Below are 22500 nucleotides of genomic sequence, written 5' to 3' on the forward strand. Positions count from 1 at the left end.
CCTATTAAAAATACTTTCCAATCCAATAAATCTTCTTTTGTTGTTGTTGCTAAGCATCCTTTGCTCTAGTTTTATGGCGTTAAACTCATTGTGTCAAGGGAATGACAGTGCGTTACTTGTTCTCATACCCTATGACAGAGTGAATTACATTATGCGCGGCACTAAAACTGAAGAATGTTATTTTGAAAATATCAACATGGCCAGTCAAATAACGGACAGCATAAAGTTCTGGCGTTTTTGAAGACTTCGGGATGTTTTGCGTTCGTTATAACGTCCAGGGCATATATCTTCAAACGCACAACTTTGCTAAAAGCATTGAGGCATGGCTTGTTTCAGCATCAAGCACTAGCAGTAATATGAGGAGTGTGATCAAGAGCAGTGATAGCAGTAGACAATAGATGCCGCGCCGTTTCTCAATTGTTGCGATGGCGTTAAGCATGTACTGAATAAAGCCTGAAGTCGACTTCGCGCAGTCTTTTTTTTTACCGAAATCTCAGTGCTAAAGCTTCGTGCGGCCAGCTTCGCGGAGTATACTCGCACATTGTTTTTTTTGTTTTTTTTTTGCTTAACGCCCAGCCGACCACGAAGGGCCATATCAGGGCGGTGCTGCTTTGACATATAACGTGCGCCACACACAAGACAGAAGTCGCAGCACAGGCTTCATGTCTCACCCAGTCACATTATTCTGACACCGGACCAACCAGTCCTAGCACTAACCCCATAATGCCAGACGCCAGGCGGAGCAGCCACTAGATTGCCAATTTTAAAGTCTTAGGTATGACCCGGCCGGGGTTCGAACCCACGACCTCCCGATCACGGGGCGGACGCCTTACCACTAGGCCAACCGTGCCGGTCGCACATTGTTGTGGAGATCGAAAGAAGCAGAGTGCTGTTTTTCATGGCATGCTGTGTTCTTATGGTCGTCACACGTTGAGGCTAATGCACTTTGATTCTGTTGGAACAATGCTATTAACAAGTCTTTCACTTGGCCAGCGTCAATCCTTACTGTAGTTGTGGGTGAGCGTCCGCTTTTAAGGCTGGAGTCTACCCATGAGAACAGGAAGTAGAATTAAACTAGGTCACTCGCCCGTTTGACGTGTGCCAAAGACAATTGTTAAACACGATTTAAATCAGGTATTCAAGCTCGAAAATACTTTTTCTGTTCAGGTTTTCCATTCGATTCAGTGGTTATTCTTGTACAATTGTTCAAAAGTCTGATACCCCATACTAACGTTTCACACCCTATCTCATGATTTATTTTTATTTCTTCTCTTAGCGATCATTTACATAACGACTATCTTTTAAAAATCTCATGTCACTTTTAATTATTTGTTCTATGGCTCAGACTGGAAGCATGTTTTCTGTTCAAATGGGTATGGAGTAAGGGTAGTTCAAAATGTATTACATCAAGGGGTATTCATAGTTTAACTGCGGTTGCAGGGATACCTTACCAAAGATTTCGAAAAGTTGTAAACATTTCTGATCACTTTTCACGTTTATTCTCCTTTAACTGCTGTCGGGTATTAATCACACACTTGAATATATATATATATATGAATACGACGAATTCCCAACAATATAAAAAAAAGTTCCACCGTTGACCTCATTAGTAAACACGTCGCACATGTTGGTACCAAGACATGCTGCAAGGTAATAAATCATACACGTGGGTTATACATCACGTAGGCAGGTAACAGATTATGCAGATGGGTCACACATTATCAATCAATCAATATGAGGCTTATATCGCGCGTATTCCGTGGGTACAGTTCTAAGCGCAGGGATTTATTTTTTTTATTTTTTTATTTTATTTTTATTTTATGCAATTTATATCGCGCACATATTCAAGGCGCAGGGATTTATTTATGCCGTGTGAGATGGAATTTTTTTTACACAATACATCACGCATTCACATCGGCCAGCAGATCGCAGCCATTTCGGCGCATATCCTACTTTTCACGGCCTATTATTCCAAGTCACACGGGTATTTTGGTGGACATTTTTATCTATGCCAATACAATTTTGCCAGGAAAGACCCTTTTGTCAATCGTGGGATCTTTAACGTGCACACCCCAATGTAGTGTACACGAAGGGACCTCGGTTTTTCGTCTCATCCGAAAGACTAGCACTTGAACCCACCACCTAGGTTAGGAAAGGGGGGAGAAAATTGCTAACGCCCTGACCCAGGGTCGAACTCGCAACCTCTCGCTTCCGAGCGCAAGTGCGTTACCACTCGGCCACATTATGTATATATAGGTAATAAATGATACAAATACTCTGTGGATAACAAATCACAGAGATAGTTAATGCATCATACAGGCATTTTTCCGCACCTAGAATTCTCACTGATATTACAGAATCAAAAAGAAAAAAGGTATGTTGTTGGAACGTTTAATTATTGACAAAAAAACACGTTACGTTCACAAATATAACGACCCAGCAGTCTTTAACGTGCACAGACAATCACTAAATAGACATCACTTATCTCAAAAGGTTCAGCTGCTTGCAGGTGTAACCGAGTGCCGAAACACTACGATCACCTCGGGAGGCGAAGTGCAATCAAACAGGATTGAAAATGTTAGGGCTAATTTCTTAGCCCTATAAAAACTGTTATGCAAACCCGAAGGTTTCCATGAACATACAGACAATCGGAAACCACCAGACCCCATCACAAACAGAACTCTACAAACCACAGGTGTTGACTTTAAAGGCCAACAACCCGGGTGCAGAGTCCGTTGCGAAAGGAGCGGTAGCCTCCCCTGTCACAATCGCCCCCGTTTGAAATGAACTTCGTCCCGAAGTTCCGAACCGGGAGACCACTGTCCATCCCAAGTTCGCAGAATGGGAACAGCACGAAAATGTTCAGTGGTCATATTATGCCATTACCTGAACATATCATGCCGAGTCCCATCCTGCTCGCAGCGCCAGATGTGGGAAGGTCGGGTGGAAGGAAAGGATATATAGCACAGGCAGAGGAGCATACAATTAAGACACCGAAGACAGAGGTTGCTTTAACTTATCTTAACTTATCTTTTATTGAAGGAAAATGTAACTAAGAATAACCACTCAGGTAGCTTACCTAAATCATAAATATTCCAAAAACAGTTTAGCTAAATTTGGTAGTAACTAGAAACAATGCTATAAGTTATAAATTAGAAACAATAACAGAACTCTAATATAGGAAATAGCAATGCTTACATATAACCAGAAATACCAATTATGAATTCTGATATCTACCAGTACCAGAATCAGCTAGAAACAATAACAGAACCAGAAAATATGTATTCAGTGTAAAACCAGAAACAATATGTATTTCTGGTGCAAACCAGAAATATAAACTATGAATATGAAACCAGAAATAGTGTTATAAGGTAATTATTCTAGTAGCAAGAAATATAACTATGAGTTCTTGTTTGTTTGTTTGTTTATTTGTTGCTTAACGTCCAGCCGACTACGCAGAGCCATATCAGGACGAGGAAGGGGGGGATGAAGGGGGCCACTTGTCAAGCGATTCCTGTTTACAAATGCACTAACCCATTACTTGTGTCCCAGCAGGCTTTAGTAAAACTAAATTAATACCTACTGGAAGATTACCAGTTTCCAGTATGTTAAAATAGGCTTAACCTATCTACTGCTGGACTTACATCAGAACACTAACAGATTAAACTATACATGAATCGCGAGACAAGCGGCAAGAGAAGAGATTTTTGGAAAAAATACAGGTGAATGAGCAAGATGGCAGAAAAAAGAAAAGAATTCATGAAGAAAAAGAGAGCATGACAGGAAAGAGGAACCAAAAATCTACCTAACAGCAAACTAGAAAGCTCCTGCGGTTCCAAAAACAGGAGGGGCCTTTAATTTCATAACCGCAGTGCCCCACTGCGGGACTATGAGTTCTGGTATCAACCAGAAACAATATAATCCAGAAACAATATATATATGTAAGACCAGAATTTCTGGTGTAAACCAGAAATATAAACTATGAATATGAAACCAGAAAGTGTTATAAGGTAATTATTCTAGTAGCAAGAAATATAATCAACCAGAAACAATATAATCCAGAAACAATATATATATATATGTAAGACCAGAATTTCTCGTGTAAACCAGAAAGCAGTGTAATTAAGAAGGCACTAAAAGAAAAGAAAATACAATTATAAACAACATGCCTTCTAAGTCACACATGACATAATACAAAGCATAACCCAATATGCAATGAATGTATCATTTGTCAAAATAATCATAACAAATATAGACAAGTAACAATACAGCCAAAATCCTGCAGACACAGCATTCTCTGAAAGAGAATCCACAGTGAGTTAAACAACTCCACAACAGCTAATGTCAAGGGAAGTAACCAACATCTTCCCTTTGGCCTAAGCCTTGCATAGAAAAATGCTTTACATAAATCAACCAACTGCATGAACCGCAACTGCAAAATAATTGTTATTATTAAGTATGTTCATCGCCATGAAGACACATCTTCATCGAGTTGAATAATAATGACAAGAATAAGAAAGATAACTCAGGCATGGGGTAAGCGCGCGCTCCCATGCTTCAGAATGAAGCGACAACAGTCTATTACTTTACAGGAAAGCGCGACTAAATCATGTCGCTTTAGATTAAAAGTCTGTTGTGCACCTATGCGACTGCACAAAATGTTGGGTTTTACCAGTCGCAAAGTTCTTCTGTAAGCAACCGCCTTTAAAGTGCAACATGGGAATTGATAGTTAAAAATGTGCATCAGTCTACTTCCTATTGTCTGAGATTTTAACTCAGAAGATCTCTATCATTATCATGCCTGAATTAGTCAAAGGAATGTTAATCAAAACTCACATGATTATGTACAGGTAAAAAGGTAATACAATAATGAAGACTAGCAAAAGTATCAGAGTATGAAAATGCATGTGACAAACAGCTAGAGTAGAACCAGTAGAGTGACACAGGACAGAATACATAACATGACAGTGGCTGACACAAAGCCTGACAAAGGACAGGGAGAGAGAGAATCAGGCTAACACATTTAGTCTGAATAACAACCAACACCCAGGTTGCTTTAGGTCTGAACAAGTAGTAGCCTAAAATAGCCTCAGATGTTATCCGGCAATGGCTGTTGATTGAATAAATTCTTAACTGGGGAAATGAGCAGGGAAGGTAAGCCATGTACATGTATACAAAATGTGTATTTGTGTTTTCCCCAAACAAAGCCCATTGAACTGGCGGGGAAAAGGGACACACCAAACGGAGGGAAAATAGGGGAAGAGGGGACGCTCTTACATTACACGGGGGACGCCGGTCAAAATGGCGGACACTACAATCTTACATCAGCCAATTAACCGTCAACGACATAGGCCTACGGCTTGAGATGCAGCAACATGATAAAACACATAAAAAGTAATGCATCACGAAACTTCATAAAGCATGTCATGTTGCTGTACACTTCGCCTATACACAGTTACGGTTACAGTGCTGGAAACAAAGAACGATCCTCAGCGAAGCGAAAACTGAGCTGAACCTCTTTGTTCCTCAACAAACTGGCTACGAAGCAGAATTCCGTCCAGCAAAGTATTCAAATCCCTTCTCATCGAAAACCGAAATCTGAGAAAGGTTCGACTTACCGTACCGGACTTCATCGTTATAAAACTGTCCTTGTAAAAAGGAGATCTAACATAGGTCTACTCGACATAAAATATGGTGAGACAGGCTTTTCATCGAGTTTATTACCCAAAATATATGTGTCAACCATAATTCCCGTTCATCAATTGTAGGGGTTTCTGCGCCTAAATCGTAAATAGGTAGCTTTACGGGCCAATGGCACTGAGGGCTTAACTTTGGACTTTTAACCGACTACTGCTCAGACTTTACTGATCTCCAGAAATAATATGTGATGAAATGGGGAAAAAATCGCAACGATACACATGTGTCTTCTCGACATAAAATATTGCGAGACAGGCTTTTTCTCAGCGAAAACGAAACGTATGAGAACGAGTCTGCCTTACTTGATTCTTACGAGTCTTTAATTCACAAGACTCTAAAACAACTTTAGAATAACTGGTCATCAAATATTAGAAGTTATCAACGCTCAATTTCAGCACCAAATCATGAAAGTAATTAGAAACTGATCTAGAAAACACATCTCTCTGATAGATCAAAATGGCGTCATCAACTCTGACGCGAGACCGGTGGACATCGCCCGGGACCAAATCAGCGGCAAAATGTACATATGCAAACATCATAGCATCAAATGAAACATAAGAATAAAGCATAAGGAATGAATAAAGCATTTAGTTACTTACAGATTCTCCTCAGTGAGCACACGTAAAAGAAACACACAATCTGCTGCTGACGCTAGTCGCGAAACACAAGAGCACAGGTATCGAAATCTAAAACCACGAGTCGACCGCTTACAAACTTCGCGTCAAACTACACAGCTAGACCGGTTCACGATAAATTTGGGCAGAGCTTCGACCGTTCACGTCATCAAAGGATCACCGCACAGCTCACTATCACAAATCGCATTGTCTGCTCTACTGTAATGCTCGCTCTTTTAAACACAGTGGTCACTTCCGATTTCCTGTGGCGATAAGCCAATAGGGAGGCTACCCTGTGTAAGCCAACGGGGGGTGTTCTACTTAAAATGCCTGCCCAATGAAAGGGATCGTTAAAGATGCAGAGAGCCCTGTGTCACACACCGGAAATATTATACGAGCAGTTACAAGCTGATACATAATACTAGCTAAAGGGTGAAGAGGGCCCTGTCTGCAGTGCACACCGGATAAGGCTCATTAGATTACAAGCAGTTACAAGCTGATGCGTAATACTAGCTAAACGGGGCCGGGAAAGTTATGGGATCTTACCACCTAGATTAGAAATGAATCCGGTCAAGAGTCTACCCTACGATAGTAAACACACAATAAAGTACAATGCACAAAGACAACCAGGTATTATTTAGTCACTCCTTAGGCACTGATGGTTAGAGGTTACTCTGCTGCTTCTCACCATTTCAAGTTAGGGATTTCCTAGCACAAAGGGCAGTATTTAAAGGTAAGCCCAATGTTACTAGCACACACACACACAGGGAATAGCTATAGACAGGGGAGGCAACTGGGTCGGGCAGGAGATAATCACACACAAAGAGACGGGGTACGCCACTTGGCTACACAGGGAAGACACAAGCAAGGCAACGATTAATATTTACATAATTAATATAATGTTTAATGGGTCGATATATTTGTGAACGTAATGACTTGTTATACATTGACATTGATAGTTTTATTCTTCTTCTTCTTCGTCGTTCGCTAGATAGTTTTATTATAAGAACCTTTTCTAATGCCTATTAACTCGATGTTCTTTAACTATATTTATACATAAATGCATATTGTAAAGCAGTATGCATTGTTAGAGGATTTTTTAGTAGCAGTGTTTTAATGTCGAAGCTGCTTTTCCCAGTTTTACCTAAGAGACCGACTGTATATTGTGTTATTGTATTTGTCAGACTTGACTGTACCAAGTCTCTACACATGTTGTAATGCGCTCAGAGCCAAATTTTTTTTTTGTAAGGGATAGGCGCAATATAAATACACTTTATTATTATTATTATTGTTTTATCGATGATTAAACGTTCCAACAACATGCCTTTCTTGTTTTTTTATTCTGAATTTTGGAACGTTGGCAGTCAATTTGTTTTTGGATTACTGATGTTACAGCTCTGACACACCGAGAGAATTCGGTCCTGACGCTCCGCACAAACATGAACACAAATCCATGGATACGCTACGATCCAATCATTTGGCGCAGTAGCCTAGTGGTTAGGACGTCGGTCTGCCATGTGGAAAGTTCGGGGTTCGAATCCCGGCTGCGCCTCGTGGTAAAGAGCACAGTTTACTGTGGTTCGCGCTATATAAGCTCTCATTATCATTATTATTATTAAAGGATGGGGATTTTTCCGATCTTCCAGATCAACTTATTCGCAGTCCTACTAGCGCCTTGTGCACACGCAAACACAAGACCAACTACGCAGTGCACGGAAAACATCCTGAAACCCATGTCGATGTTTGATGCGTAATAGAAACACAACGTCTCTCGGACATGAAGTATGTGTGTCTAAATGGCGGGGGTGGGGTGGGGGGGGGGGGGTGAAATGATAATACACGTAAAAACAACACTCGCACAACACACGTGCAAGTGTACATGGGACTACAGCCTATGAACGCACAATAAAATGATGAAGATCCCAACAGTTTATATGCGAATGCTTGCTGTTTAAAGTCTTTGGTTCGTGTAACATTTTGCGCATAAAGAATTTCATATCATTTTATTCATTTCATTTTATACTTTCTATCCCAATGCTGAGAAATTCGGTCGCTTCTTCCCAGAGAAAAGCCAACAGCACCAGATAGTCACTCGACCCAATAACGGACGTGGTTATGTAATATCAGTCATTTGCATTTCTAGCCAAATGTCCTATTTTTTTTTTATTTTTTTTTAATTTTTTTTTTTTTTTTTACCCGGTGAGAAAGAGGTGTGCAATGAATACCGTCTCTGAGTCGTCACATGAAGGGAACTCGTGTCCGTCCCGGCCTGGATTCGAACCTGTGACCCGAAGACACGCAAGTTCAGTGCTCTGCTGATTGCGAGACCTCACAAGGTGGTTTCCGCATTAAACCTTTGGTTCAACCTGAGATACAGCTGTTCCAGTGTTCTGATTGTGGCAAATGCTACAGTCAGAAAACGATATCTTTCCGCCCATGAGAAAACTATTCACAGGAAAGAGCCTGAAGGAAAACATTTTTGTGGTCTGTGCTCAAAAACATTTGAAAGGACACGCGATTTGTATAATCATTCCAACAGTGTGCATACCAAGCTCTAGCCACACACGTACAACGCATGTGGAAAAGCATACGCCAGTAGCAGGTCATTGAAATCGTCGAGGAATGAATGTCACAACGAAACCATGGAAACGCATAAGTATCCCTGGCCTTCTTGTGGAAAGACATTTGAAACAAAAAGTACATGCTTGATCATGAAAAAAGGCACACGGAGAAAACTCGCTACAGCTATGAGAGGTGTTTTCGCGAGCAAATTCGTCGTCATCAGGCATCTGGGGAAATATTTTGAGTAGATGTCTACGGTTACTCGTTGTGGGCCACTACACTTAGATTTACGACATTTTTGGTTTTTGATAAGAGCCTTACGATCGAGCGTTCTATTTTTTTCATTCTGTAGAAAAGATTGTTTCTACATTTCCAATGTGCAACTAAGATGCTGATTAAGCAATGATTTTTGTTTGGAGCCTAACGAGCGTTTTCTGTGTGTAACCGAGTGCCGTAACACTACGATCACCTCGGGAGGCGAAGTGCAATCAAACAGGATTGAAAATGTTAGGGCCAATTTCTTAGCCCTATAAAAACTGTTATGCAAACCCGAAGGTTTCCATGAACATACAGACAATCGGAAACCACCAGACCCCATCACAAACAGAATTCCACAATCCACCGGTGTTGACTTAAAGGCCAACAACTCGGGTGCACAGTCTGCTGTGAAAGGAGCGGTAGCCTCCCCTGTCACAATCGCCCCGTTTCAATGAACTTCGTCCCGAAGTTCCGAACCGGGGGACCACTGTCCATCCCAAGTTCGCAGAATGGGAACAGCACAAAAATGTTCAGTGGTCATATTATGCCATTACCTGAACATATCATGCCGAGTCCCATCCCTGCTCGCACGCGCCAGATGTAACCGAATGCCGTAACACTACGATCACCTCGGGAGGCGAAGTGCAATCAAACAGGAATCCCGTTTGATTGCACTTCGCCTCCCGAGGTGATCGTAGTGTTACGGCACTCGGTCACATGTGTATTTTTGTTTTTTGTTTTTTGTTAAAATGTCTGTTTCTATTCTTCCAATGTGCAATTAGGCTGCTGACTGAGAAATGATTTTAATGGCAATGTAGAACAATTCATTTGCTCTGACCAAGATATCCTTCTAAATGTCAAACAAAAAACACTGCTTAGTGCAGAAAACATTCACAACCATAACTGAACTAATCTGTTTTTAGTACGCGTCTGATTCTTTTCTGTAATAAAATTCTAGCCAGTATACCTTCACATCGCTTTCGCCTTCTGGGTACAAAATCGGGCATAACAACCGTCTGGGTACGTATATTGGGCGTAACGTGTCTCCACCGTGTAGTCTGTCCGGACGGCTTGCAGGGGACGTGCTTAATTATTTAAAAAAATCAAAGCAACTTTTATATGGTGCTTAAGAAGAAAAGTTGTTCCAGACGACTGGTACTATCCTGTGACAAACGGGTTAAGTGCTATCCCTAATCGTTTTTGCTCTACACTCGTAAGTGTTTGAGTGATACGACCAAAAACGGGTAAATTTCAACCCCGAACGAGCCCCAGCCCCGCTGACCTCACTACTGTGCCGGCATCTTGAACACGCGGCCAGTACCGTGTAACTGGCCTTGAGACCGATCGATTCAAGGGGGCCAATCTCAGTCATCTTAAAGAGGGAAATCCAAACGCAATCCGCCTTGTTCGATTTTATGGGCTTGGACGATAGAGAAAAATAAGAAAAGCAAAAGCTGGAGTACAGTCCAGTCTGGACAAAACTGCTATCAAGAACGCAGAATTGATTTTTTCTGAGGTTTTTTTTTTAGCCGTAAGCGCCATTTCTCATTTCGAATTTCTCATAACTGCTGGCGGCTGGAGTGAAACCAACAAAGGGGCCTCACTCTGGAAGACTGTTTCCTGCTCCGATAAACATGGCGCTTACGGCTAAAAAAAACCTCAGAAAAAATCAATTCTGCGTTCTTGATAGCAGTTTCGTCCAGACTGGACTCCAGCTTTTGCTTTTCTTATTTTTCTCTATCGTCCAAGCCCATAAAATCGAACAAGGCGGATTGCGTTTGGATTTCCCTCTTTCAGATGACTGAGATTGCCCCCCTTGAATCGATCAGTCTCAAGGCCAGTTACACGGTACTGGCCGCGTGTTCAAGATGCTGTGCCGGGAGCATGGTTTTTTTTCACACCTGTTAAGTTCCGTTTCACTGCATTCCTGAGGTATGTCCTATAAACGTGACAGTTTTAAAAAGCACGAGAGTTCAACCGAATATTTTAAAATGTAACATTGAGCGTTGGGCTCTTTTCGGACATAAATGTGCGTGGTTTTCCTCTTGATTTGCAAAACATTGCGTGTACAGGGCTTAAACTATGTCAGATTGAAACAAGTGATGGTAACAGAAGGTAGAACTAATCGTTCAGATTGATACAAGTGATGGTAACAGAAGGTAGAACTAATCGTTCAGATTGAAACAAGTGATGGTAACAGAAGGTAGTACTAATCGTTCAGATTGAAACAAGTGATGGTAACAGAAGGTAGAACTAATCGTTCAGATTGAAACAAGTGATGGTGACAGAAGGTAGAACTAATCGTTCAGATTGAAACAAGTGATGGTAACAGAAGGTAGTACTAATCGTTCAGATTGAAACAAGTGATGGTAACAGAAGGCAGTACTAATCGTTCAGATTGATACAAGTGATGGTAACAGAAGGTGGAACTAATCGTTCAGATTGAAACAAGTGATGGTAACAGAAGGTAGAACTAATCGTTCAGATTGAAACAAGTGATGGTAACAGAAGGTAGAACTAATCGTTCAGATTCAGTGAAACAAGTAATGGTAACAGAAGGTAGAACTAATCGTTCAGATTGAAACAAGTGATGGTAACAGAAGGTAGTACTAATCGTTCAGATTGAAACAAGTGATGGTAACCGAAGGTAGTACTAATCGTTCAGATTGAAACAAGTGATGGTAACAGAAGGTAGAACTAATCGTTCAGATTGAAACAAGTGATGGTAACAGAAGGTAGAACTAATCGTTCAGATTGAAACAAGTGATGGTAACAGAAGGTAGAACTAATCGTTCAGATTGAAACAAGTGATGGTAACAGAAGGCAGTACTAATCGTTCAGCTTGAAACAAGTGATGGTAACAGAAGGTAGAACTAATCGTTCAGCTTAAAACAAGTGATGGTAACAGAAGGTAGAACAAATCGTTCAGATTGAGACAAGTGATGGTAACAGAAGGTAGAACTAATCGTTCGAATCTGTGAAACCAGTGATGGTAACAGAAAGTAGAACTAATCGTTCAGATTGAAACAAGTGATGGTAACAGAAGGTAGAACTAATCGTTCAGATTGAAACATGTGATGGTAACAGAAGGTAGAACTAATCGTTCAGGTTGAAACAAGTGATGGTAACAGAAGGTAGTACTAATCGTTCAGATTGAAACAAGTGATGGTAACAGAAGGTAGAACTAATCGTTCAGATTGAAACAAGTGATGGTGACAGAAGGTAGTAGGGGAGACCGGGGCTAGTCCGCCCCCGGGGCACATCTGTCTTTGTCTGTTTATTCTTACGTTTGCCACCTTTTAGTCATTCACACCATGTGGGAGTGGTGTCCCTTCTTCCCGCCATATCCTGCAGAAGTTCATAGGTTGCGCGCCCATATATCGTTAGTACAGATCACAAAAAAGTGTTTTTCTTCATTTTTGTAACATGAATGCATAGGAGTTGACTTAGGTTTTGATGCATTACCTCTGAGAACAAATACTTAGTCTTGGTGTCGAGTGAAAGTGCGTTAATTAACACTATTGTGACTAGCACTGCCACGGCGTTTACGTCCTGCCTGCCCAAGCTTGCCACCAAGAAACTTCCCAAAAATCAGTAACTGTAAAGAAATCTGTCTAGCAAGCTTGAATTAAGTCCAATCACCACCAAATTTTGTGTACTAATTCAAAAATGGATGCCCAGTTCAGTCGTGCTATTTATAAGTTTGTCACGCGATTTGTTTTAGCAAAGGGGGGTGAAAGGGGGGTGAAAGGGGGATAATTTGTGTTTTTTAACGTTTTTTTGTGTGTGTTTTATTTTCTACTGCTTTTTTTAAAAGTTATTTTTTAACAGAAAGTATTATAAATAATGTTATAACCAAACAAGGTGTAAAACCTATGAATTAGCTGAAATATTGTTAACATTGTACACAGAAATAAGGAGACAGTACAAAGAAAAAAACAAGCAAATCACGCATTCACTCACAGCATCCTGACTCAAATGAAACAAAACTGTAGATCTAACACTCACCAAATGATGTCTAGGTAATCCATATTGAATATAAGTCACATTTTCACAACAAAGTACCAACTGTACACCTATGAACAATTCCAAAAGGATTTGAAGGCTCCAGCCATCCATTGTTATCAGTGCTGCCACGCCCCCATAGCTCCTGCACGATTCCGAGATACATGTTCGTCTAGCAGTATCACCGCCAACCACGTGTAGTTTGCCGACTCGTACTAGCAACAACGGGACTGTTTCTTCCTCACTTTCACTGCTTGTATCGCTTTCGTGAGGCGAAAACGATACGTCCGAATCATGCTCTACGGGATCCTCTAGGTCCAACATCCGGAGAATCTCCTCCCGAGACAAGGCTCGCCTTTGATTCATTTTTTTTTCCTCAAAAACGCACACAAATCAGGCGGATTTGCAAATGGCAGAAGGGGACGCCAAGTGTATCAAGGGAAACAACTCAATTTATTTGCAAGCTTCAAAAACCGGGAAGCAATCACGAGTCGTGTACCCTCTATGGCTGGTACTGAAAAATGCGCTTCCCGTCCATGGGCGTGTCAGCGCTGGTACTGATTTATCAGTGTCCCGTCGCGAAAGTGTTAAGGTCGAGTTCTGACGAAAGTTTTGCTTCTTCCTTCCCATGGGTCAACTTTATGTGCAGACCCAGAGACGGAAGCCATGTCCCACCCCCGTGTCATCACAATGGCACGTAAAAGACCTTGGTCATTCTGCCATAAGTGCAGGTGGCTGAATACACCTAAACACCTGGGTAGCGCGACTCCGTTGCTGCTAGCTTTCCACTGGGAGGAAGCGACCCGAATTTCCCAGCGATGGGACAATAAAGTAATGAAAATGAAAAATGAAAATGAAATGAAAAATGAAAATGAAAAAAAATGTTGTGCTCGTTATCTGGCACTAGAGTTGCCTGCCCGTGCAGGGGCAAGTCCGCCTATTAGTCATGGGGCATGTTCGCCGTAAGCAGTATGTACAACAAATGTTCATGCGCACATAAAAACTGTCTGCACATTGATATCAGCTACACATTTGTCTTGATTTAAAATAAAAAAAATCAGTCTTCTTGTTCATCAAACTCGCCAGTTATGCTACCAAAAGCATAAAAGTAGCATAAAAGTAGGCGGACTAGCCCCGGTCTCCCCTAACGTAATTTTGTGTTACATTCTTTCGTATTTTGTCATTGGCATTTTTGAACCTAAATATTGAAGGGAATTAAAAAAGCTTTCCCACTAAAGCTTGCCCACTACTAGTCTTGTACCTACTATGGGATGAGAGCGGCGGACTTGCCCCACCCTGTAGGCGGACTTACCCCGACTTGGGGCAAGTTCGCCTACGTTAGGGTAGGTCTACTTAAAGCAGTATGTACAACAAATGTTCATGCGCACATAAAAACTGTCTGCACATTGATATCAGCTACACATTTGTCTTGATGTAAAATAAAAATCAGTCTTCTAGTTCATCAAACTCGCCAGTTATGCTACCAAAAGCATAAAAGTAGGCGGACTAGCCCCGGTCTCCCCTACTAATCGTTCAGATTGAAACAAATGATGGTAACAGAAGGTAGTACTAATCGTTCAGATTGAAACAAGTGATGGTAACAGAAGGTAGTACTAATCTTTCTAAACAACTTGTCTTCTTGATCGCTATAATATACAAGTTGTCTAGATTTTTTTTAGATAATTCTTCTTGTCGTTCGCTGTTTGCGATTTGCGTGGATCTGTGGTTGGTTAAGGTGCGCCTGTTTGCCCAGATCCTCCGACTTCAGCCCTTAGGTTTCTTTCGGGGTTACCCCGCCCTTAGTTCCTTGCTCAATAACCTAACCCTGGGAACACATGGGGGATTTCTTACCGGGGGTCCCACCCCAGGCTTTTAATGCGGCTCTTACTCGCATGGTGTAACCGTCATCGGACACGTAGGGCATTTATATATTAGAGGGTAGTCAGTGCCATCTGCCAACCCACCCCGTCCTGGTGAAGACATCGCTAGTTGGTCCGGGACTACTTATTCTATATTCGTAGCTGGCCCCCATATCTGGGGGCCGTTCCCCTATCCGCCACCTGGGGACCCGCCGGGTTGAGGATAGTCGCCCCCCTACTGAATTGCAAGTAGTCTGTTCCCGGTTTTAAATAATTAAAAACGTCATCTGCCTGCCCTCCGGACAGACTATACTCTGGTCTACGCCTGTCTACTACCTTCTATTCTGTTCTACTTTATTCTATTCCCCCATTTACTCTATTCCGTTCCTGTTCCGTCTATTCTTGTCGATTCTACTGTATTATTTTCCATCTACCTTAGGCTATGCCACCGTACTCATTTCTGTTCGATTATACTCTATTCTTTTCCATTCTTATCTATTCTTCTTTATTCTGTACCCTTATATATACTCAATCATTTTTCATTCTTCTATATTCTCATGTATTATGTACTATTACACTCCATCATTTTTCACTCTTCTCCATTCTTCTTCATTCTCTACCATTATCATTTTTCACTCTTCTCCATTCTTCTTCATTCTATACCATTATCATTTTTCACTCTTCTCCATTCTTCTTCATTCTATACCATTATCATTTTTCACTCTTCTCCATTCTTCTCCATTCTTCTCCATTCTATACCATTATCATTTTTCACTCTTCTCCATTCTTCTCCATTCTTCTCCATTCTATACCATTATCATTTTTCACTCTTCTCCATTCTTCTCCATTCTTCTCCATTCTATACCATTATCATTTTTCACTCTTCTCCATTCTTCTCCATTCTTCTCCATTCTATACCATTATCATTTTTCACTCTTCTCCATTCTTCTCCATTCTATACCATTATCATTTTTCACTCTTCTCCATTCTTCTCCATTCTATACCATTATCATTTTTCACTCTTCTCCATTCTTCTCCATTCTTCTCCATTCTATACCATTATCATTTTTCACTCTTCTCCATTCTTCTTCATTCTATACCATTATCATTTTTCACTCTTCTCCATTCTTCTCCATTCTATACCATTATCATTTTTCACTCTTCTCCATTCTTCTCCATTCTATACCATTATCATTTTTCACTCTTCTCCATTCTTCTTCATTCTATACCATTATCATTTTTCACTCTTCTCCATTCTTCTCCATTCTTCTCCATTCTATACCATTATCATTTTTCACTCTTCTCCATTCTTCTCCATTCTATACCATTATCATTTTTCACTCTTCTCCATTCTTCTCCATTCTATACCATTATCATTTTTCACTCTTCTCCATTCTTCTCCATTCTGTACCACTATACTCTGTTCGATTATACTCGATTCTTTTCCATTCTTCTCTATTCTTCTTTACCATGTACAACTATAATCCATTCTTTTCCATTATACTGTATTCTACTTTGTTCTTTTCCATTATACTGTATTCTACTTTGTTCTTTTCCATTGTACTGTATTCTACTTTGTTCTTTTCCAGTATACTCTATGATTTTCATTTCTATTCTATTGTACAAGGGGGCACAAGACGGGAGGTGGGTGTCAATCCGATAGACACACGAGTGGCACCCGGACTGAGTAGACCGCCTTCAACACAAAGACACCCGCTATCCAATACATCTGTGCTAAAAGGTGAGGAATTATTCTGCTTTTGTGAGTCCATGTGTGTGTGTGAGTGTGTTTATGTGTATGTGTGTGTGTGTGTGTGTGTGTGTGTGTGTGTGTGTGTGTGTGTTTGTGTGTGCATGTGTGTGTGTGTGTTTGTGTGTGTGTTTGTGTGTGTGTGTATGTGTTTGTGTGTGTATGTGTGTGTGTGTGTGTATGTGTATGTGTGTGTGTGTGTGTGTGTGTGTGTGTGTGTGTGTGTGTGTGTGTGTGTGTGTGTGTGTGTGCGTGCGTGTTTGTGACTCTAGGCGTGAGACCGATACACGACTCTCAAAATGCACAATATCTCGTTCGGCAAGGCCTCGAGCGACGACTTTCTTATTCTTACGTTTTGTCTCAATATGCTTGGGTAAAATGATAACGATCCATTAGCGGGGACGTCACCTGTGCATTAATTATTCATGGAAGATTAAGCTTGTACAGGTGAATGCCTTGGTACAGTCGATGCTGTCCTCCTTTGTAGAGATACATGCATTGTTTCACCTGTTGTGTTTGTTTGTTTGCTGGTTAAACGCGATCAATGCTAACTGCTTACACACTGTATTTGAAATAAAGACCACAAAGGCTTGCATAATCGTGCAGGAATAATGTTTTTCGGAACTAAACAGCATTTCCCACAACGGTACGATGTGCATCATTGATCAAGAAACAAGAAAGTTTAGCTATTCAATAATACACAAAACGAAACATTCAAAAGTACGTCGATCACGTTGCCTTAAATGTGGTTGAAAATAATGATAATAGGATAATGAAAAGAAATAAGCTGAAGGCAGTTAGGTGTTGCTTGCTTCTACATGTATTTCAAGAATATTATGTGAAGATGAACTGCATTGTTGAAAATGAAAATAACAACGAGTTTGACTAGCATTGCCACGGCGTTAAGGCCTAAAAAAAAAAATAGGTGTGGTTACAGTAACCCGACCTACCCTATTTTTAGGGGCCGATCCTATAACTTTTTATTACAATTGTCAAAAATAAAAAATAAAAATAAAAAAAACGAGTGCAAAAAACGCAATGAAAGCGAAAGCGCCCGTGTCGCACACTTATTTCCCTGTCAAGTAGGTTTAATTTGTACACATAAGAAAAAAAAGTTTAAAAAAAAAAAGTGATTGCCTACCTACCTACCCTATTTTTTTTGGCTATGTTACCGTAACCACACCTTTTTTTTTTTTTGGCCTAACGTCCTGCCTGCCCAAGCTTGCCACCAAGAAACTTCCCAAAAAACAAAATCTGTCTAGCAAGCTTGAATTAAGTCCAATCACCACCAAATTTTGTGTACTAATTAAACAAGAAGAGCAAACGCTCGATCGAGTCACTTTCGCAGTTCTGAATATTATATGAGGCATCAGATGGACAGGAAGAAATTGCTATTCACAACACAATGAGTCACGTTCACATAAAATTTGAGCCCGGTCACTTTTATAGTTTCCGAGAAAAGCCCAACGTTAAGTTGTGTGTTGCCGAACAGAAAAGGCTAGTTATCTCCCTTGTTTTTCTGATAACGTTCGTAAAAGGCTACAGATGTAAATACTTTGATGTAAAGAATAATCCTACAAAGTTTCAATCACATCCGATGAACTTTGTCAAAGATATACAAGAAGAGCAAACGCTCGATCGAGTCACTTTCGCAGTTCTGAATATTATATGAGGCATCAGATGGACAGGAAGAAATTGCTATTCACAACACAATGAGTCACGTTCACATAAAATTTGAGCCCGGTCACTTTTATAGTTTCCGAGAAAAGCCCAACGTTAAGTTGTGTGTTGCCGAACAGAAAAGGCTAGTTATCTCCCTTGTTTTTCTGATAACGTTCGTAAAAGGCTACAGATGTAAATACTTTGATGTAAAGAATAATCCTACAAAGTTTCAATCACATCCGATGAACTTTGTCAAAGATATAAAATGTCTAATTTTTCCTTTGACGCTGACCTGTGACCTTGAAAAAGGTCAAAGGTCAACGAAACCATCGTTAAAGTGTAGAGGTCATTGGAGGTCACGACTAAACAAAATATGAGCCCGATCGCTTTGATAGTTTCCGAGAAAAGTCCAACGTTAAGGTGGTGTCTACGGACGGCCGGCCGGACGGCCGGACGGCCGGCCGGACAGACTAACACTGACCGATTACATAGAGTCACTTTTTCTCAAGTGACTCAAAAATGGATGCCCAGTTCAGTCGTGCTATTTATAAGTTTGTCACGCGATTTGTTTTAGCAAAGGGGGGGTGAAAGGGGGATAATTTGTGTTTTTTAACTTTTTTTGTGTGTGTTTTCTTTTCCACTGCTTTTTAAAAAGTTATTTTTTAACAGAAAGTATCATAAATAATTGTATAACCAAACAAGGTGTAAAACCTATGAATTAGCTGAAATATTGTTAAAATTCTACACAGAAATAAGGAGACAGTACAAAGAAAAAAACAAGCAAATCCCGCATTCACTCACAGCATCCTGACTCAAATGAAACAAAATTGTGACACTCACCAAATGATGTCTAGGTAATCCATATTGAATATAAGTCACATTTTCACAACAAAGTCCCAACTGTACACCTATGAACATTTCCAAAAGGATTAGGCTCCAGCCATCCATTGTTATCAGTGCTGCCACGCCCCCCTTGCAACTACACATTCGAAGATTCATGCAGTACCACCCTAACACGTGTAGTTGGCCGACTCATACTAGCAGCAACAACGGGACTGTTTCTTCCTCAATATCACTGCTATTATCGCTTTCTTGAGGCGAAAACAACACGTCGGAATCATGATCTACAGGGTCCTCAAGATCCAACATCCGGAGAATCTCCTCCCGTGACAAGGCTCGCCTTCGATTCATTTTTTTTCTCGAAAAAACCGCTCAAACCAGGCTAATTTTACATATGGCGGAAGGGCACACCAAGTGTGTCAAGGGAAACAACTCAATTTACTGCAAGCTTCAAAAACCGGGAAGCAATCACGAGTCGTGTACCTTGTATGTCTAATACTAAAATAGTCACTTCCCGTCCGTGGGCGTTGCAGCGCTATAGTGTAAAACAAGTTCATGTTCTGACGAGCGCAGTGGCTTAGTGAATAAGACATCGGAAGGTCGTGAGTTCAAACCCCGGTCGCGGCCGCCTGGTGGGTAAAGGGTGAAGATGTTTCCGATCTACCATGTCAACTTATGTGCAGACCTGCTAGTGCCTTATCCCCCTTCGTGTACATGCAAGCACAAGACCTGAAGTACGCAAGCCAAAGATCCGGTAATCCGTGGCATAGTTCGGTGGGTTATAGAAACACGCAATTACCCAGCATGCTTTCCCCGAAAGCGCCGTATGGCTGCCTGAATGGCAGGTTAAAAAAGGTCATTCACGTACAAATCTACTCGTGCAAAAACACGAGTGAACGTGGGAGTTTCTGCCCATGAACGAAGAAGAAGAGGAAGAGCTCATGCAAAAAATATGTTTATGTAATTGGACACTTTCATCTTCTTCCTTGTCGGTTCCTGATTCCAAAAACATATAGATATGATATGTTTGGATTAAAAACACGCTCAGAAACTTAAAACGAAGAGAGGTACAGTAAAGCGTGCTTTGAAGCACAGCGCAACCGCTACCGCGCCAAACAGGCTCGTCACTTTCACTGCCTTTTGCACTAGCGGCGGACTACGTTCAGTTTCCTTCTGTGAGTTCCACAGCTTGACTAAATGTAGTAATTTCGCCTTGCGCGACTTGTTCAATAATCTTATGGTTAGATTTCGATACAAAATTGTGTCAAATGATGAATGAACCATGGGGAAAAAAATTATAGAAAAAAAATATGTACAAAAAGATTTTATTTTTGGGTAGCGTGACTCACGCTTCCAATATTTTGTATTCTGTTTGCTGAGAACATGTGCTTTGCCTAAAAATACTGACCAATCAAATTCATGTCACTATGCTTATAGCCACGCCCAAACAAGTGCAGCAACAGTATGACACTGGAGCGCTGTCCACGCTTTTTTTTAAAAGCACGAAATGCACGCGATTTGAGAGGAGTTTTGCGCTTGGCATTTTCCAAATAAGGATATCCTACTATGAGTACTACGCTGGAATACTACAATGAATTTTCAAACGGCTACACTGGCTTCGTCTTTCCTGATCGAAAGGGGGTGTATCTATATATATATATATATACGACTAGTGTCTGTCTGTCTGTCTGTCTGTCTGTCTGTCTGTTCGCGATGCACGGCCAAAGTTCTCGGTGGATCTTTTTCAAATTTGGACACCGTATTCAGCTACACCCCGGACACAACCTCATCGATGATATATTTCAACACGTGCTCTCAGCGCGCAGCGCTGTGCGCGCTGAACAGATTTTTGTTTTTTTTGTTTTTTGTTTTTTTGTCGGGAGCCACTACCAGTAACTCTTCCTTATCTTCTCCCGTGTTTTCAGCCGCGATTATCTCCCTTCCTCCGTGTGGCGTCAATCCATATTCCCGTTACTACGTTACTATTTTTAGGTCACAGCACGTTACTATTTTTAGAAGGTCTCCAGTGTTTTGCGCGTTTATCTCCTTTCCTTCGTGCGCCGGCGAAGCCGGCGTACACCCGGCAGAGCCGGGTCCCAGGCGCAGCCTGGTATTCGGCTCTACTTCTTCCCGGCGAAGCCGGTACCCGGCGAAGCGGGTAATCATCTAGTCTATATATATATACGACTAGTGTCTGTCTGTCTGTCTGTCTGTTCGCGATGCACGGCCAAAGTTCTCGGTGGATCTTTTTCAAATTTGGACACCGTATTTAGCTACACCCCGGACACAACCTCATCGATGAGATATTTCAACACGTGCTCTCAGCGCGCAGCGCTGTGCGCGCTGAACCGATTTTTTGTGTGTGTGTTGTTGTTGTCGGGATCCACTACCAGTAACTCTTCCTTATCTTCTCCAGTGTTTTCAGCCGCGATTATCTCCCTTCCTCCGTGTGGCGTCAATCCATATTCCCGTTACTACGTTACTATTTTTAGAAGGTCACTGCACGTTACTATTTTTAGAAGGTCTCCAGTGTTTTGCGCGTTTATCTCCTTTCCTTCGTGCGCCGGCGAACACCCGGCAAAGCCGGGTCCCAGGCGCAGCCTGGTATTCGGCTCTACTTCTTCCCGGCGAAGCCGGTACCCGGCGAAGCGGGTAATCATCAAGTTGTTGATATTTGTAGATAATAGACTCTGCACTGTAATGGTCAAATGGCGTTTTGGGCATAAAAATGTAGACAAGGACCTTAAAAATGTCTCAAAAAAATAAAGAAGTATCACCTTCGCAACACGGTTTCCGCTGGTACACAGCTCTGGAGAATAAGCCTTTTTTCCCCCCGTATCAGCAGACATGAATGCCAGCATGAAGGTCAAACTAAACAAGCAACCAAACAAAACCAGCCAACTTAAAACACCACAAAGTGCTACAGTGTAAGAATTTAACTATTGTTTTCCTCTCCACAGAAACAGCAGACGCGTACGACATTCCAGAAATCCCCAATATGAAGGTCAAGGTCATTATCTTGACCTACATGCGCAGTGGTTCCTCAATGACGGGTGACGTCTTCAATCACCACCCTGAGGTCTTCTACGTGTACGAGCCGCTGTGGTCGCTCCAGAGATACTTCACTAACGACAATCTGGTTTTTCGGATGAGCAAAGGCCCTGTGTAAGTGAAACACACACGCACGCTTGCGCACACAAACACACACCTGCACACGCGCCCGCCAAAACGCACGCACACACACATACACATT

At 41.4% G+C, this 22500-nt stretch overlaps 1 protein-coding gene across 1 annotated transcript in view; it reads left to right on the top strand.

Annotated features, from left to right (window-relative positions):
- The first annotated feature begins 16599 nt into the window (after positions 1-16599).
- Positions 16600-22500, top strand: part of LOC138956414 (carbohydrate sulfotransferase 1-like) — a 7637-nt gene continuing 1736 nt past the window's right edge. Inside the window, exons 1-2 of the mRNA XM_070327775.1 lie at positions 16600-16736; positions 22208-22412. Coding sequence (XP_070183876.1) covers positions 22246-22412 — 167 coding nt within the window. The 5' untranslated portion in view covers positions 16600-16736; positions 22208-22245. The remainder of the gene's footprint in view (positions 16737-22207; positions 22413-22500) is intronic.

Source organism: Littorina saxatilis, unplaced genomic scaffold (assembly GCF_037325665.1).
Source record: "Littorina saxatilis isolate snail1 unplaced genomic scaffold, US_GU_Lsax_2.0 scaffold_446, whole genome shotgun sequence".
NCBI classification, from domain to species: Eukaryota; Metazoa; Mollusca; class Gastropoda; order Littorinimorpha; family Littorinidae; genus Littorina; species Littorina saxatilis.